This window comes from Populus nigra, chromosome 1, assembly GCF_951802175.1.
Source record: "Populus nigra chromosome 1, ddPopNigr1.1, whole genome shotgun sequence".
In the NCBI taxonomy this organism is placed as follows: Eukaryota; Viridiplantae; Streptophyta; class Magnoliopsida; order Malpighiales; family Salicaceae; genus Populus; species Populus nigra.
The window spans coordinates 41,232,657-41,250,383 of NC_084852.1; the positions used below are offsets into that span (position 1 = coordinate 41,232,657).

A 17,727-nucleotide genomic window follows, 5' to 3' on the forward strand; every position below is an offset into this window, starting at 1 on the left:
GGTTAATCTTTTTTTATTAAAAAAATAATTATGGTTTCGTTGTGATTATTGTTAAAGTTGAATGACTGGTTTTGGTTATAATTATGCTTATAATTTTTATGACCACCGAAACGATAACCAATCGAAAGAATAAATAATTTTTTTATTATTATTAATGACATAATGTTATTAACAATGTGATTATTTGAACTTATTAAATTTATTTGTTATCTTAGATTTATTTAAAAGTAAAATGGACGGTTAATGGGTAGTCCAAAGTTGATGATTAATCATCGTTAACCATAGTCATCCCTGATTAAAAGTGTCAAAATAAACTTTAATGTGTTATAATGAATAATTTAACATCAAATCATAGTAATTTTTCTCTTATATAATTTAGTGAAGAAGAGAAAACAAAGAAGAAATTCACTATGATTTGATATTAAAATTATCTCTTAAAATATATCGAGGTTTATTTCAGTGCTTTGGATGAAAACATTTAATGAACAGTAGGATGAATATGTAATTATTACTAGATTGAGAGGTTATATATTGTCTATCCCATACACTTTTTTTTTAAAAAAAGATAAAATTAAAAAATATTAGGATAATGCATTAAATGTGAGATTCCTTTCTTCTTCTTTTTTTGCTCCCCTTTTCTTTACAGGACCAGGCGTGATGGCTCCGTAGCCCACGGGACCTGGATCGAAACCAGGCTTTAAATACTGGCAGCGCGGAGATCACCTGCAATTTATTATTATTATTTGTTTCACGTTGAAATTCAACTCTCTTTTTTGTTAAAATTTAAATTTTTTCATTTAAAAATAAATGTTTTAATATTCAACTGTCTTTTTAAATTATTTTAATATTAAAAATAAATTTTTTAAAAATAAAAAAACAGGTTTCGGCGTCCCTGCTTTGCAAAATATTTTACATTGCATCCACTGGGTGGTTGGCAACTTGGCATCACGGCTGACCTTCATTGCAGTTTATTTACACGTCAAATTTATATTCCCCGGCACCGTCCTCATCTTTAATAAATACATTAATCTTTTCTGCACCTCTCATTTAGCTGCCACAGCAGTTCAAGGGTAAGGGTAAACGACAATCACAAGCAAGCTCTTCTCTTTTAATTCTTCTAAATAGTTAGTAATTATATTATCAGTCAACGCTAAATAAAGTATAAGATTAATTTTTTACATAAATATTGTTAACATATTTTCTAATAAAAAATAATTATTATTTACTCAAAATATAATATATTTCAGATGATATTTTTTTAAAAAAATATTAATATAGTAATATATTGCATGCTTTTTTTCAAATACTAAGACAACAATATATTAGATTGGTCAGGGCTAACTTGTTAGATCTGCAATTTTAGATCATGATACCATGATAACTCTATAAAAAATAAATCAAGATAAATTATGAATGCCAAAATCTAGCTTAATATTGAATGATGAAATTGAAAAAAAATTAAAAAAGAAAAAAAAATACCCATTTTAACCCGGGTTAACTTGTCAAACTCATAATCCGAGTTATTAGATGAGGAGAACTCTATAAAAATAAATTGAGAAAAAATAGGAATCTCAATCTCCAGCTATATTGATCAACATCTTTTTTAAATATTGATATGGTGACATGTTAGATTGTATTTTATTTTTTAAATACTGAGACAATAACATGTTGAGTCGACCTGATTAACCTGTTAAATATACAACCCAAGTTTAAAGATTGCATCAAAAGTTATGATTGTTTTTACCCCAATATAGTTTGGTCAATTTCAAAACTCCTAAAATCTAGAAAATCTTATAGAACTTAAGTAATAACAACAACTTATGATTCTAAACGCTATGTGTATTAATCTTGAGGGATATAATTTAATTGGTCAGGTCTTAAGTTTGTTATTAAGAGGTTACCAGTTCGAGTGTTATAAACTTTAGATCTACTAGAGGCTTACTTGATCGTTAACTTCAAATCTCAGAAAATTAGTCGAGGTAAGTGTAAGCTGACCTGTACACCCATGATTATTAAAAATAAAAGAAACCATATATATTTATACAATATACAAAATTTTATCGAAGAACATATTTAGTTTGCTTGATTTCCATATCCTTTAATCCTATATACAAAACTGATTTTACCTATAAAATAAAAACTAAAATATCGTACATATTTCCTATTCATTTCATGTCCACTCATACTCATTTCACCATTCATTTACTATTTTTTGGTTTTTGTTTTCATTTCAATTTCATTTTTCTATATTATATTTTCATTAATTTTTCTTAAAATATTTCTTTCATTTTGTATTTCACGATTTTAGACACCACTTTTATGATTGAATGAATATTTTGTGAAATCAAACTATAGTCGTGGTTAAAAATATCAATTACATGAATGAGGATTAACTTTAACATCCAAAAAAATAAAGCCTTAAAGGGAAGAAAAGAAGAAATCAAACATGAAAATCAAGGAGAGAAGGAAAAAAAAAAAGAAAAAGAAAAGAAAGGAAGAATGAGTCATTAAAGCCACACAAGAGCTATATTATCCCCACACACCATTGAAAAAAAAGCCCGCACCAGACTTTTTTTTCACTCTTCTTTCAATTTAATCTTTAATTCTCTTATAACTCTTGAATTTAGTCTCATATTGCATTCTAATCAAACCTAATAAAGGACCAACTAGGAAGAGAAAAAGAAAAAGGAAAGGAAAGGAAAGAGACATAATGGCCTAATTGGCCTTAAGTGCAGCCCAACTGAACCAAACAGGAGAGAGGAAAAAAAATACTTTCATGCCTAAAAAATATATTTTCGAGCCTATTTTTTATGTTGGCCTGACCACTCATTGCTTTACGTAAAACTTATAAATTTCTTCACTTTATACTTTGTCAGTAAATATGAATAATTATTAGCGTAGATATTTACCTTTCTAACTAATGGCTAGTATGACGCCTACCCTATCTAGATCACTATTTATATATTTTTTTTTATTAGCATGCTTCTTCACTTTGTTTTTTTGGCTAATGACATGATAATCAATGCAAATATCACAATAACTATAACATGACATAGTAAATAGTTAGTCAATCATAACACACTAATTTCTCTACCAATAATGTCTCCTTCCCTATAAAAAAAAGTCAATGTATAAATACATTCATTTACTAGGCAAAATACAAATTTAATTCTTAGGTAGAGCAACCATGCTATAAGAGTTAGTCATGTCATTCAAGGTCATAAAGCTAAGTTATTCTACACCATATATGTACTCTATTTCTTCGTACAATTCTTTTTACACATTACAATTCTTTTTACACATTACAATTCTTTTATACTTGTCAACTTAAACATTGAAGGGTCACTTGTTACAACATAAGACTTGGTTTTTCATGTGACCATTACCTAGATGCCAACATAGTTACTGTGCTAGCCTAGCCAGGACATAACCATGAAAAGTCAATATTTTGTCTGGAGGTTTTTTTCGTGACTTCATCGGGTTTGAGCCTTTTAGTGAAATTAAAATTCTCCATTTATTTATCGTCAGTTAGTGATAGATTGGGGAATTGTGTATGCCATGTCTTCCTTGTGTATGGTTCATTTCATGCTAATGCTAGAAAAGATCTTTCGGAGCATATCAAGTTTAAATGGCATGTCTTGAAAGACAATCATTGGATTTTGGTTGGGGATTATTTCAATATCATTACAGACCTTAAGGAATCTACTTCTACTTCTGATTATGCTAAATTAGACGCAGAAGACTTTGTTAATTATTTAAATATAGCTGATTTGTTCGATCACCTTTTTAATGGCCCTTTATTTACTTGATCTAATAGACAAGTAAATAATCTGGCCATTAAAAAACTTGACAAGAGTATTGGTGAATGATGGGTGGCAAGTGAAGTTTTATGATAGTGAACATGTCAGATCATGTAGTCAATTGGTTAATTATATATATATATATATATATATATATATATATATATATATATATATATATATATTGTATTAATTTTATTTATGTAAAATATATTTATTATTAATAAATTTTTTTTTGTCTTTAATAGTTATTTGTATTTGATTATTAAATTTAATATTTAATTAATAAATCTAGAATAAAGATAAAGTTTATGGAACAAAAAAATGTTTTGCAAATAAAATTATAAAGTTGTTATAATTATGAAATTTTTATTGCATCAAAACATTGCTTCGGAATGTTCTATTAAAACTGAACATTAATTAAAGTTATTGAGATAGATACATGTTATATTATTTTCTTTATGAAAGAAAACAATTGTTTTCATAAACTGATATATAAGAGATAACTGAAACTAATATATGAGTACTTATCAGATGACATGTATATTGAATTGATCTATATGATAATTTTATATGGAAAGATCATCTATGTTTGTAAAAAGACTCACATGAGAGTTATGTAAATGATCCTTAGATTTAGACCATTACGTTATTTTATACGAGGAGCGTTATGCTTTGATCTTGACTACATGTTTTCCTGATCAATGGTAACAAATGAACATATATTAGGTATAATATAAACTATATGAATGTATTTGAGTAATTAAGAAATGATTCATCACCTATGATGAATTAGGAAAAAAAATTTTCTATTTGTTCTCAAATAGTATTGATTATTAAATCATTGGTTAATGTGGAATGAGATTTGAAAAGAGTTTCAAATCTTATTCAAAGAATCAATGACAATAATATTGAGAACTAAAATATTTTAACAAAACAGATATACTTCATGCTATAATATTTAAATCAAAACATTCTTTATGAAGGGATAATAATTACAATGAGAATCTAGTCACTAAATGGTTAAGTCAAACCACTTCATAAATCTCTTAATATTTGTAGGATCATGATAGGTTGTTAGACATTATACTTAATCTTTAAATATAAATAAATTAATTGTTGAATTGATAGTACATTAAATTATTTCATTAATTTAATCCTATTTTATTTAGGATTATAATTTATATTTGGATGAACTTATTAGAGAATCTAATGGAACACACACATAAGAACTATTGGTTAGAAATTAAAATGGGATAATTAATCAAGTGTAACTTGATTGTAAATAAAATTTAGAAATTAAGGACTAAAATTCAATTAATATAGGGGATTACAATTCTAGACCTAGAAAAATTAAATATGGACTTAATTGAATAAATTTATAAAATTATTCTAAAATAATATATGTGATATGATTTAAAGGGCAAATTGATATTTTATCATTTATAAGATTTTTAGGTTTCTTTATAAATAGAATACCATACCTTTTATTTTATGCACATGACAGTACAATAAGACAATACAATACAAAAAGAGCTAGCATTTAAAGTTATAATAATCTCTCTTATAAGAGGGTTTAAGAGATTTTTTATAGGTGTTTCATGTGATTACCATAAAAAAAAAAATACTTGGACGACTTATGATTTACGATAATCTAATCTTGAAGCAATTATTCAAAGCTAAAAAGAATATTTGATCCATAATCTTTATATAAATTCTAAACAACCCTAGATCTGTCAAATGAAATTCTTAAAACTCATGCAAAATTTAAATGTATTGTTTTCTACTTTTCCGTTGTTGTTTTGAGAAACCCAAAAGTTTCATACCAGTGGAGTTGAGTTTCTTGCACCGGCGTTTTCTGATCACTTCTCCCAGCTTACTACAAACTATCATTGAACTGCATTCAATGCCTAAACCATTTAAATAATTCAATTTCTGGGCTAGTCATGACTTTGGTGATATGGTCTGTTCTGTTTGAAGGGAAAATGTTGTTGGGTGGCCTATATTTAAGGTTCGGCAAAATCTTTAAGCTTTGAAAAGCCCTCTTAAGCAGTTACATTCAATATATTATGGTGACATAACAGAAAGAGTAGAGAAAGCATGGACTGACTTAGTCGCTGTGCAGACTGCTTTGCTAAGCAATCCTTCAGATCATTTTACTAATGAATTGCCGAGGAGAATTTCTTAAAAGTGGATAAAAAAAAAGGATCACTTGGATTCGGAAGGTGATAAGAATATAGGGTACTTTCATAGAATTTTCAGAGCTAGAAAAGCCAGAAATTCAATCTCTTTATAAGGATGATGGGACTCAGCCGACTAATGCTGCAGATATTAAAAGGGAGATTGTGGGGTTCTATCAAAATCTATTGTGAAAAGTGGATGTGAATGTCACCGGAGGAAATGTTAATTACTGATCAGTTATCTTCTGATCAGCAAAGTGCTTTGATTGCTCCAATTTCCTCTTCAGAAATTAAAGAAGCAATGTTTTCTCTGAACAGAAATAAGGCCCCAGGGCCAGAAGGGTATACAGCTGTTTTTTCAAGAAGACACGGGATATAGTTGGGCAAGATGTTATTGCTACAATTCTTAATTTTTTCCACTCCGGCGAACTTCTCAAATGTGTGAATGTCACTGCCATTACTTTGATCCCTAAAATTGCCAATGCTAATAAGGTCATTGATTTCAGACCCATTTCTTGCTTCTCCACTTTATACAAATGCATCTCGAAGATTTTAGCTAATAGACTAAAGGTGTGTTTGCCTTCTCTAATTAGCCTTAAACAGACGGCTTTTTGTTCAAGAGCGGAAAATAGTTGGTAAGGTAATGCTGGCCCAGGAGATTATCAGGGGATGCCATAGAAATAATATGGTTGCTTGTTGTGCTCTGAAGTCTGAAGATTGATTTGAAGAAAGCCTTTGACTTTGTGAATTGGAAATTTCTATTCAACGTACTTCTTGCTATGAGTTTTCCAAGGTCTTTAATTAGCTGGTTACAGGCATGCATTACATCTCCTAGTTTATGAGTTGTTAATAAAAGGGGGCTATCTGTCTATTGTGAAGGAAAAAAAGGATTGAGACAACACTTAATTTGAGAGGCATTGCTTGGGAACTTATACTACACAGTGGGCAATGGTAGAAACATTCATCCACTGTGGGACTGTTGGCATCCTGATGGTCCTCTGGCTAAGGTTTATGGTGCTAACTTCATTCATAAATGCTGCTGCTCTTGTAGTCTAAGTTATCAAAGATGGTGACTGGTAATAATCTGCAGCTAGATCAGAGGACTTGGTGAAGGTTCAAAGTGAGAGCTGTGCCATCATTTATCCTTCTTGTTCCCACTGCTGATGACAAATCCAGGCTAAATTTGTAGCTAGTGTTTTTACGTCAGCTCTGCTGAGACTTGCTTGGTGCTCAACTATCTATGGTGTATGGATGGAGAGAGATTGTTGAATCCACTCAAATGAAATCATGAGCATGGAGTAAGGCTTTCATGATACCATAGTTAAAACAATCAACCCAGCTCGGTGGCACTAAGGTTTACAAAATTAGGTTTTTTCCAGGTAGTTTTGAAAACACTCAACCCTACTTGAGTTCCTTTCTTGTTTAACTAGATGCTTTCATTCATTTAAAAAACAGAACAAAAAAGAAGAAGCTTCCACAGAGGTAGCAAAGTAACACGTGATCCGAGATCTTCATGCTAATAGCAATCGCAAGTGGTAACAGAACTCATGTTCTAGAAGCACGTCTATACTTGGGAGTCCATTACAGTTTAACAGCTGACCAATAGCTTATACTAGAAGTGATCTTCAGATCCTAAATTCAAAAATTCAGAACCAAAGTACTAATAATAATAATAATAATAATGCACAATTGAGTACAGCAGATGGCCGGTAGAATATTACAAGAGGACATGCAAAGCAACCAACCATTGAAGTAGGAAGTCAGCAGCACATCTACCATGTATAACTTGCATCAGCAGCAAGTATAAAATCATCTAACACAACACAGAAGAAACAAAACAAGCTAAAGACTAGCTTCTTAACCTGCTCTACTTACAAATCTAAATCTGGAGCCACTAAATCGAAAACTTACTTTAAGCTTTGGTAATCATTGTTTACTACGGGACAGATCCTCTCCAGCAGCAACCAATCACCGTGCTCTGGAGAATCTATCCATCTTGTTTCCATGAGGCGCCGTTTTGGCACTCCAACCACTTCTTTTGATGCTCCCACCACCATCATCGCATCCTAAAAAAACCGACTCTTCAGTTCCCAACAAACCAAAAGATGGTGACTTTTCCCTTTCCGTAAAGACAGATGCAACTTCCAGAAGCGACCCATCTTTTAAGACACGTGTCGTCTACCCATCTCCTGATCCAATTCCTGTGGTGCCCATCGTGCTCCACTCTGATCACACCATCAGCTCTTAACCATCATTATCATTTCCCAAGATCTAACCACCGTTGATCTTGGTGATCTGAATTCCCTGAACTACCATCCAGCGGCTCCGCTTTAACGTCAGATTCGTGCTCTTTCCCTTCCGTTTGTTGCCGATTACCCTCCTCCTCCTCGTCTATCCTCACGCGCTTGAATCCAATAGAAACCCCAAACAGTCTCGGGCTCACCTCCGACTCCGTAGCCGCCGCTCCGCCCCTCGGTCTACCACTAACCGCCACTTCATCCGCCACCGGCAATAATTCCAAAGCGGCCTTGACTTCCGCCAAATTATTATTGCTATTTCCACTATTACCCTCTAACTGAGGGGACGCGTAATTATTCATCAACACCATTATATTATTACACAGACCTCTCAACTGAGTCAACTCGTGGCTCAGCGCCGAGTTCTCCTTCCTCAACCTCTCGTTCTCCTCCAGAATCTCCGGCGTCGTCGTGCAGCTCGTCGTCCGGAGAAACGAGTTTGCTCCTCCCGCCGTCCCTGCCCCGCCAGGAGACGACGTGGACGATATTCCCTGGTCATCACCAGAGTTAGCAGGAGAAACCGCTCTCGCCACCGTGGGGATGGCGGCGACCGTAACGGAGGCGGAAGTTACAGCTGATGCCGCCATCGGAGATATTTTCCTGCGCTGAATATCGCGGAGAAGTGCTTTCTCGCCTCGCCGGAAACAGTCATTCGCGAATTCCCATCGATCGGGTACCACCTTTCTAAATCCCTATAAAAAATAGCATAAAAATAATAACTAAAACTTTAAGCAGAATTAAACAAACAAGACAGGACGACTTAATGATTTAATCCGAGTAAAATTAAATGCTTACGTATGTGTTGAGCTGGCGAACGAAGCTAGAGAAGTTGTTGTGCTTGAAATATTTAGGCAACAAGTCTCTAGCGAACTCTGCAGGACGCCACACTATGAAGGTTGATCCATCGTCGTTCCATGAAATCAAGTCATCAACCGACGGGTCATCGACTAGCTGATAGGTTTTGGTTAAAAATGGAGTTGGGAGAGATCTTTGCGAATCTCCCGATCCTGATGGTGGTCCGCCAGCTGCTGCTCCGCCGCCACATGCGGCGGGTGATTCGCCGGTTTGCTCCACAGGCAATGGCGGCATGGAAGGTTCAATATTAGATCCCGAACCCTAACAAAAGACTGGAAGCAAAGGAAATATATTTCAGAAAAAGGAAGAAAGATACATACAGAAAAGAGAATAACAGTATCAATCCTCTCTTTGGTTTTTCTAGAAAGCGTAGGATAGTAAAACCAATAAAGAAAAGCGAGGAAATCAATTGTTATAAAATTTGACGAAGCTAAATTTAACTGCTAAAAACTATTATAACATGAGTTACTCCTCCTCATCCTTAACAATGAAAACTGAAACAACAACATAAGAGGTTTTAATTTTTAAGATATCAAAATATCCTGCAGTTTCTCCTTGTTTTTCCGGTAACGATATAGAAGTGCTAGAACAAGGAACTAAATCAGTAAGATTATTGTCATTCATACCCGAAGAAAGTAAAAAAAAATGTCAGATTCATCTTTCCTTATATATTCCAGAGGTGGTGAAATTCTCTCACCAAACAAACAGAAAATACACGAAGCGACGTTTATCAAACTCGACGGGAGCCTAGATAGGGCTTAATGAAACGGCATGGATGGAAGAACCGCCGACCGATAGGAGGTAGCGAAGATTGACGTTGGAATTTGAGATTGCGAGAGAGAGAGAGAGAGAGAGAGAGGGTGGGGTTAGGTTTTTGTTGTTTCTAGAAGTTTCTGGGTGGAGTAAATGATAAGGAGAGGAAAGAGAAAGTCGTGGGTTCGAGAAGGAAAGGGAATTAAAAGGGCAAAAGAGGGTAAGGGCCCCCACGTACACACATAGATTAGATAATTTAGATGGATTGGAGCGGATAGGAAGGCGCCAGAAGGTTGTGCGTGGTGGCTTCTTTTTAGGTCATTTCCAGAAGTTTCTCTTAATAGCAACACGTCATCGTTTTTTTTCACTCACAAATTTTATTTACTGATTGGGTTTGGAAAGAATCGTGGTAGGATATTATTGATAATGGACAAACCCAATACCAGCCCATGTTTCTCCATCACAAAGGCTCGGTTATCAAGGAAGTGGTGTCTTTTCATGTCCTAAAAGCCTAATTTAGTATGTATTTTTGCTTGGAAATTTGGTTGGTTCTTTTAAAGATATAATTTTTTTAAAATATAAATTAATTTTATAAAAATAAAAAATACATATTTTTTATATGAATTTCACAAAAAAAAAATTATTATACCCCTAAGCCAAACACCTCTTTAATCATCAAGGATTTATTTTTTTTATTTTCTTACAGTTTTGATAATTAATTATTAAGTATTATTATTAATTATTAAATATGGATTAAAATAGTAATCCATATTTTTTTTCATTTGATTATTATTTTTTTAATTTATAGAAATTTAGAGTCGATAATTTATTTTGATTTATTTTTTATATGGTTATTGCGGTATTAAAAAAATATCTCAGTATCAAATTAGTATCAGAAAAATATTATAGTATTACGGTATGATCTATATTTTAAAATTTTCATTTAAATAAAAAATAATTTTAAAAAAACTAGATTACTAACTTTGTGGAGTCAATGACCCGGTTTGCTAGTTTAGCAAAGTAATCCTGGTTGTCTCGGTTCATGGGTTTATCAGTGGTTTTTTTTTACCAATTGAACTCGATTATATGTTCATCTATTTTTCTCTTTATCATATAGTTAAAAAAATAGTTTTAAAAAAACATGTTATTAAATTTTAGAAAATTCATGAGCCTGTTGATGGGTTTAGCAAGTTTAACTTTTTTTTTTTATCCTTTGATAGTGGGCTGATTGAGAATTAAGTTTCATAATTTGTTTCATTTTGCTTTCTACAAGGTTATCATAGTCTTAAAAAAAAAAATCTTAGTATTCATTTAACGTTCAATTTTACAATCTTTTATTTTTGTTATCATATAGTTAAATAAAAAATAATTTAGAAAAAAAGTTAATCTCAATAGAGTCCATTACATAGTTTGTGGGTTTGATGTATTGACTCGGGTTACCCAAATTCACGAGCTTAGTTAGTTTACACATCAAACCTGATATGTTTGTTTTTTGATTTTTTAATTGTTTTTTCTTATTTCATTCTTTTTTGGTATTGGATTGGTTAGGAAATTGAATTTATAGTTTATTTTTTTCTACTTTTTATATTGTTATCATAATTTTAAATAAATATATTTTTTAGAGTTGATGCTTGATTTTGCAAGCATTTAATTTTATCATAAAATAAAATAAAAATAATTTAAATTAAAAGCAACAAAGTTATTAAATTTATTGATGTCTATGATCTAGGTCGCAGGGTGATCGACATCAATCTAATTTGGTATCGTTTCAATATTAAAAAAATTATTATTTTAATTTTTTTAAAAAAATTATATCATGTTTTTACCGGTTATCCAAGTTATTTTTTAATTTATTAAATTAAATGATTCACTTTGGATCAGTTTCTATACCGTTTAATTTAAAATTTAAGTTACAAGTTTTCAAATTAAACTATTTGATTGGATTTAATGTTAAAATAAATAATTCAAATCGGAGTGTTCCGCGGCACATATAATAATATTCTATTATGTCACGGGCAAATATACTAATACTCTATTATGGCGTGCGTGCTTTAGAAAAAAGAAATGTTTGCTTTTGAAAGCTCTCAAGCATACACGTAACGATACTAGTTGAGTAATTTCATTCAAAAAAAAAAAAAAAAACTACAAATGTAAGGAAAGTTACTCTGCCCTAATATACATATATATTACATCATTACTATATTGATATTTGATCCTTAAAACTTCAACTAGATATTGAGAGTAATATAGTTTTTTTCATTATTATATAATTTTTTTTGCTAACTGTACATGATCGGTTTGGTAATTTTATTTTTTAATATACAGTAAAATTACTCATTTAACTTTGAAATTAAATAATCTAAAACTGTTGAGATGCTTGGTAAATGCTGCTGCTGTGATGTTTGTTTTATACAAAAGGTTGATATCCAGGCCAAATTTGAAGAAGAAAAGAAGGCGAATCTGGGAAAGCTATAGAAAGGATGAGTTTGATTGCTGCATCTTTTATTTATTTTTTTGGGTTTTAAATATGGACCTGTAATGAATTCTGTGTTTTTTCATGGCGCCGAACTAAAATAAATGGGGGAATTTGTTCGAAAACCTAATCTTATATTAAGTTTGATAACGATGTAGGTTATGATACGTGTCAGGTAGCAGCCCAACTACTCAAAGTGTGGTGGCTGGAGGTTGCCATGTGTCAAATAAATTTTGGCTATTCAATGTCTGTATGAGAATCCTATGCCATGAATCTAAATTATGTGGTGTTCTTTTGTGTCTGACTTCAACAGCAACATGAGGTGTTAAAAAATTATTTCTGTAGTGCCTGAACCTCTTAACTATTTGACTCTTCGGCTCCTATGTTTGTTTGTCAAGCTCACCCTGCAGCCTACGTTGTCTAATTAAATAGGATATTTTCCAATCAACGAAATTACCGCAAGCAAGATCAGTGCTATGAATAATTAACACACCTTCAGAGTTCTTTCCATCTGTGTTTGAACTTTCTTCGGGAGAGGAGGAGCATGCACCGCGACTCCTACTGGGCTGTCAAACTTGAGGGCGGCATTGTGGGCTGTTTTGAATTGTTATGCCTGTGATTGTCGCATTGAAACTTCCGTAAAATCTTAGCACCTGCAAAAAGAAAGCATGTCAACCATGTTATAAAAGTGCATGCTTATGAACTGCGATAGAAATCTTTATAGTTTTCTTGAAGTCCTTGCTGCATGTGGGCTTGATGCTTGCCATTTTCCCGCTGAGCTCCCTTCTAATCTACAACACAATTCAGAAAAGAGACATTATCAGATTTAGATAGACACTGCAGATAATAATTGTAGTGGAAGGTACAAATTGAAGTTAAATATCGATATTGGTGGATGTTGTTGTACTATGTTGTTTAGTGGAATAATTAATTTCGATTCATTGTCTATAGGATCTTCAAACGGGTGGTCTTGCCACCATTTTGAGCCGCTTCCATCTATGGTGTCTTTCCATGAACTGTGATTCCTACAAGCTTGGTGAATTCAAACCACTACAAGAGATCTCTACCCTGAGCATTCAAGTTTGTTGGGGCAATAATTGTGCTATCCAACTGGGAAAAAGCTTCATTGCATCATCATTCACCAATATGGAATGCATGAATTGCTGTCATTTTCTATGCTAACAAATTCTATATTTGATGCTTACTTGAAATACAATGCTTGCTAACACATTCATGAATAGTTTTTTTATAATTGCTAAGCCTTTTCTTTTTCTACTGTCATATCCTCTCTTGGCTGTGCTTCATGGTTTGTGCCAGCTCTTGCACCTTTGCGGCTCCTTTTAGGTTGTCGTTGATGAGGTTTGTTGTTCTTTACCTCGGTTTCAGTTGCACCACCTATTTTGCAGATTACTTTCCTTTTTGTTTTCTGCGGCATCAAGCTGACTTTGCTCGCGGCTTTTGCTATCCTAATTTGGATGGTTTGATTCCTTTAGTTTGTATGTTCTGCTGCTTCGTTGTTCATGCCTTTAGGCTCTTAACTTTTAGTTTTCTTTTTGATGATGTTCGCCCTCAGGTGTGCTTACTGTTTTAGGAAATCTCTCGCAACTTTGCCTGGCCTTTTTTCTAATAGCTGGCGAGGTTCCCTCTTCTATACGTTGCTTTCGTTTGATAGCTCTCTTTTCCCTTTGTTTTTTGATCCCACATTAAGCTATCTTCGCTCTATGCTTGCTCTGTCCAAGTTTTCGTATCTTTGCTTTTTAACTTCGTATGGCTTTCTACGTTGTTGCCTTTCGTGATGCTTGTTTAGCCATTTTCTATGCTCTCTCGGTTGCGCTTGCTGGTTTAGGACCGCTCATGCATCTTTTCTCCAACAATTGACAAGGTCTGCTATTCTCTGCCTCCATTTCAGTTCCGCCATCTGTTTTGTAGGTTGCTTCTTCTTCTCCTCTTCTCTTCTCTTTTATAACATCAACATGACTTTGACCTTAGGCTTTCACTGTACCATTTTGGATGCTTTACTTCCTTTGTTTTGTATAGTTTCTTGCTTTGTGATATATTTTTTTATTCCTAATTTTTTCCTTTTCCCTGTTATCATATCCTCTATGAGGTAACAATTTCACTCATGTAAGTTCCAAGTAATTGGAAATCGCAAGAAAAAGAGATGCATTCCCTTAAAAAACAAGAGTAACTGTTCATGTCATTCCTTAATATGACTTTGTGACATGCATTCCCTTTCAACATTTGTATGCTAATCGAAGGAAATCGCAAGAAAATAAAAAAGTAAAGCTTCAAAAAAGAAGAAGAAAATATTAGCTTAAAAAACAAAAGGAGGGAACAAAGAAAATACAAGCGAACCTTCTAAATCTAGCTTAATTTTAAAAACTTGCAACTCATTAAATTCTCAACTTGAGTTCAATCAAGAAACTTAATTGTCAGTCAATTTAGTTTTAAAGGATGAAATTATTGAAAAAAATATTAATAAAAAACCTGTGAAAGCAAAAAGAAAACAATAAAAAGAATTATGATAAAGTTTGAGAGAAAACACCTAACGAGGATGAAGTTTGAAAAAAAATTAAAAGAATCTCAAACAAGATAAATAGCAATTAAAAAAATTACTATCAAATTTGAAAAATTAAAAAGTCATAGAGGATGAAATTGAAAAAAAATATAATTTGATAGATTGTTAATAGATTAAAAAATGATTGGGGTGAAATTGAAAAACAATTGTAAAGGGCTAACTCAATAGAATCAAACCTAAGAAAATAAGAAAAGAAAAAACAAAGAAAAAAAAGGAAAAAAATCAAGGAATCTCGGGCGAACCTCCGAAACTTGGTCTAATTTTTAAAAACTGTAACTTGTAAAATCCTAAACCTAGATTCAATCAAGAAACTTAACTCTTAATATATTTAATTTTAAATGATGAAATCGTTGAGAAAATATTAATAAAAAAAACTTGCAAAAGAAAAAAAACAAAAAATAGCGATAAAATTTGACAAAAAAAAACCCGAAGATGATTTTTTTAAAAAAATAAAAATAACCCCAAACAAAATAAGTTGTAATGATAACAATGAGGACCAAATTTGAAAGATAAACAAAATCATAGAAGATAAAATTGAAAAACATTTGTTATTTGATAAATTCTTTTTAGATAAATAAAAATGGTAGAGGGTGAAATAGAAAGAAATTGTTGGGGGCTAACCCAATATAATTAAACTATAAAAAAAACAAAAAAAACCCAAAAAATAAAAAAAAAACAGAAAACATTAGTTTAGAAAAAAAACAACTAAACCTAGTGAACCTCTTAAAGCTGGTTTAATCTCTAAAAATCACAACACGTGAAATCATTGATCAAGATTTAATCAATAAGTTTAATTCTCAACTACTTTAATTTTGATGGATGAGATCAGTAAAAACATATTTTTTTTAAAAAACTGCAAAAGTAATTAAAATAATGAGGATAAGATTTGATAGAAAAATCTAAGGTGATTGCAATTTTTAAAAAAAATCATAATAAAATAAACTACAATTGAATGAATGTAAACCAAATTTTAAAGATAAAATAATAAAAAAATGATAGATTAAAAACAATCATACGGGGTGAAATTAAAAAATATTTAAATTTAATAGACTATTTATATATTTAAAAAAGTAAGGGGAGAGAAATTGAAAAACATTTGTAATTTGATAGATTATTTATAAATTAAAAAATAATAGGGGTGAAATTAAAAAAACATTTATAATTTTATAGCTTATTCTAAAAAATAGTAATTAAAAGGGTTGTTTTAAAATTTTACAGAGGGTGACGCAAAACTCGAGGAGCATAAGAAGGGAAAAAAAAACAAATGTCTATTTGCAACAAATCGCCATGAATCTAGGAAAACATGTCGTACCACTGTGTAAAGGCCATTGAGATCTTCCAACCACCGCCCTGGAAGGCAGCATTTAGCATCTAGACGGACTTTTACGCGTTGTTTGAACGGCATAGGGCCGTCCATAAGGCACATGCCAATAGTTTTTTTTAATAATTATATCTAATATATATAATTTACAACAATGCCCCTGAATACTCTTAAAAATTACTTAAAAAACAAAATAAAATGATAAAAAACACCTTGTGTGAGTTCAATTATTTTTATCTTCAAAGAACATCAAAATAATTATTCTATTCTAAGAAATTGAAAATACAAAAATGTCTATTCCTATACTGTCTCTGAAGTTGGAACTCTGAAGAATAAATCTTCAAGTGGCGATAAAGAAACTCGGAAAAAAACAGAGATAGAAGTAGTGATTGTGGCTTCGTCTAGAGAGCTAGGTATGCAACTAGTGAGAGAGATTGAGAAGCTGTTAGGACATGAAAACAAGAGAGTGGTTCAGCAGCTTGTAGGTGGTGCAAACCGGTCAAGACAGGAAAAAGCTTTAAAGAAAAACAAGCCATTGATTGTTGTGGTTACACCCGGCAGGATTGCAAAGATTGGTGCAGCTGGCAAACTTCATACCCATGGTTGTCGTTATTTGGTCTTAGATGAAATTGATGAGCTTCTTTCATTTCACTTCCAGGAGGACATGCACTGGATATTGGAACATGTAGGGAGCAGATCGGGTGCAGACCCTCGAGGACAAAAAAGTCCGCTTGCGAGACGGGCTGATCGTCAGCCTATCATGGTATCAGCAACAGTGCCATTTTCTGTCGTCAGGGCTGCTAGGAACTGAGCATGTGACCCACTTCTTGTCCAGGCAAAAAGTGTCTTTCCACTTGAGTCTCTTGCTCATGGAACTGATTATCTGTCCAGGCGTACTTCTAATTCAAGCTCAGACTCAAATTTGCAGCCTCAGGCAACGGTACAGAGCCTTCCTCCAGCATTGAAACATCACACGGTTGCAGCATAAGGTTGATACTTTGAGAAGATGTGTTCATGCACTGGAGGCGCAGTCTGTGATAGCCTTCATGAACCATACAAGGCAACTAAAAGATGCTGTCTTCAAACTAGAGGCTCGTGGGATGAATGCTGAAGGGCTCCATGGGGATCTAGGCAAGCTTGGTAGGTCAACAATTCTAAAGAAATTTAAAAGTGGGCAGGTGAGAGTCCTTGTAACGAATGAACTTGCGGCAAGGGGTTCGGATGTTCCAGAGTGTGATCTTGTTGTCAATCTTGACTTGCCTACAGACCCAATTCATTATGCACATCAAGCTGGCAGGACTGTCCGACTTGGTAGGAAGGGCCCAGTGTTGACAATTTGCGAGGAGCCAGAAGTGTTTGTTGTGAAGAAACTGCAGAAGCTGCTTGGGGTCTCTATTCCTGATGCGATTTTACAGAGGGCAAGCTTGTTGTCACTGAAAAGCGGAGAAACAGGCGGAGGCCTTAAGGTGA

At 32.7% G+C, this 17,727-nt stretch overlaps 1 protein-coding gene and 1 pseudogene across 2 annotated transcripts; one reads left to right on the forward strand and one right to left on the reverse strand.

Annotated features, from left to right (window-relative positions):
* Window positions 1-7,625: 7,625 nt before the first annotated feature.
* On the reverse strand, window positions 7,626-10,104 carry LOC133677423 (heat stress transcription factor B-2b). Of its 2 annotated transcripts, none has more exons than XM_062099492.1 (3): window positions 9,830-10,104; window positions 9,073-9,404; window positions 7,626-8,969 (listed from the first exon to the last, which is right to left on the reverse strand). In XM_062099492.1, exons 2-3 carry the CDS (start codon window positions 9,364-9,366, stop codon window positions 8,238-8,240), a joined length of 1,026 nt encoding a protein of 341 aa, XP_061955476.1. In that variant the 5' UTR covers window positions 9,367-9,404; window positions 9,830-10,104; the 3' UTR covers window positions 7,626-8,237. The 2 variants fall into 2 exon arrangements, with proteins under 2 accessions (XP_061955476.1, XP_061955470.1); XM_062099486.1 differs by having other exon boundaries at window positions 9,759-10,104.
* A 6,442-nt stretch (window positions 10,105-16,546) lies between these two features.
* Window positions 16,547-17,727, forward strand: LOC133682038 (DEAD-box ATP-dependent RNA helicase 47, mitochondrial-like; annotated as a pseudogene).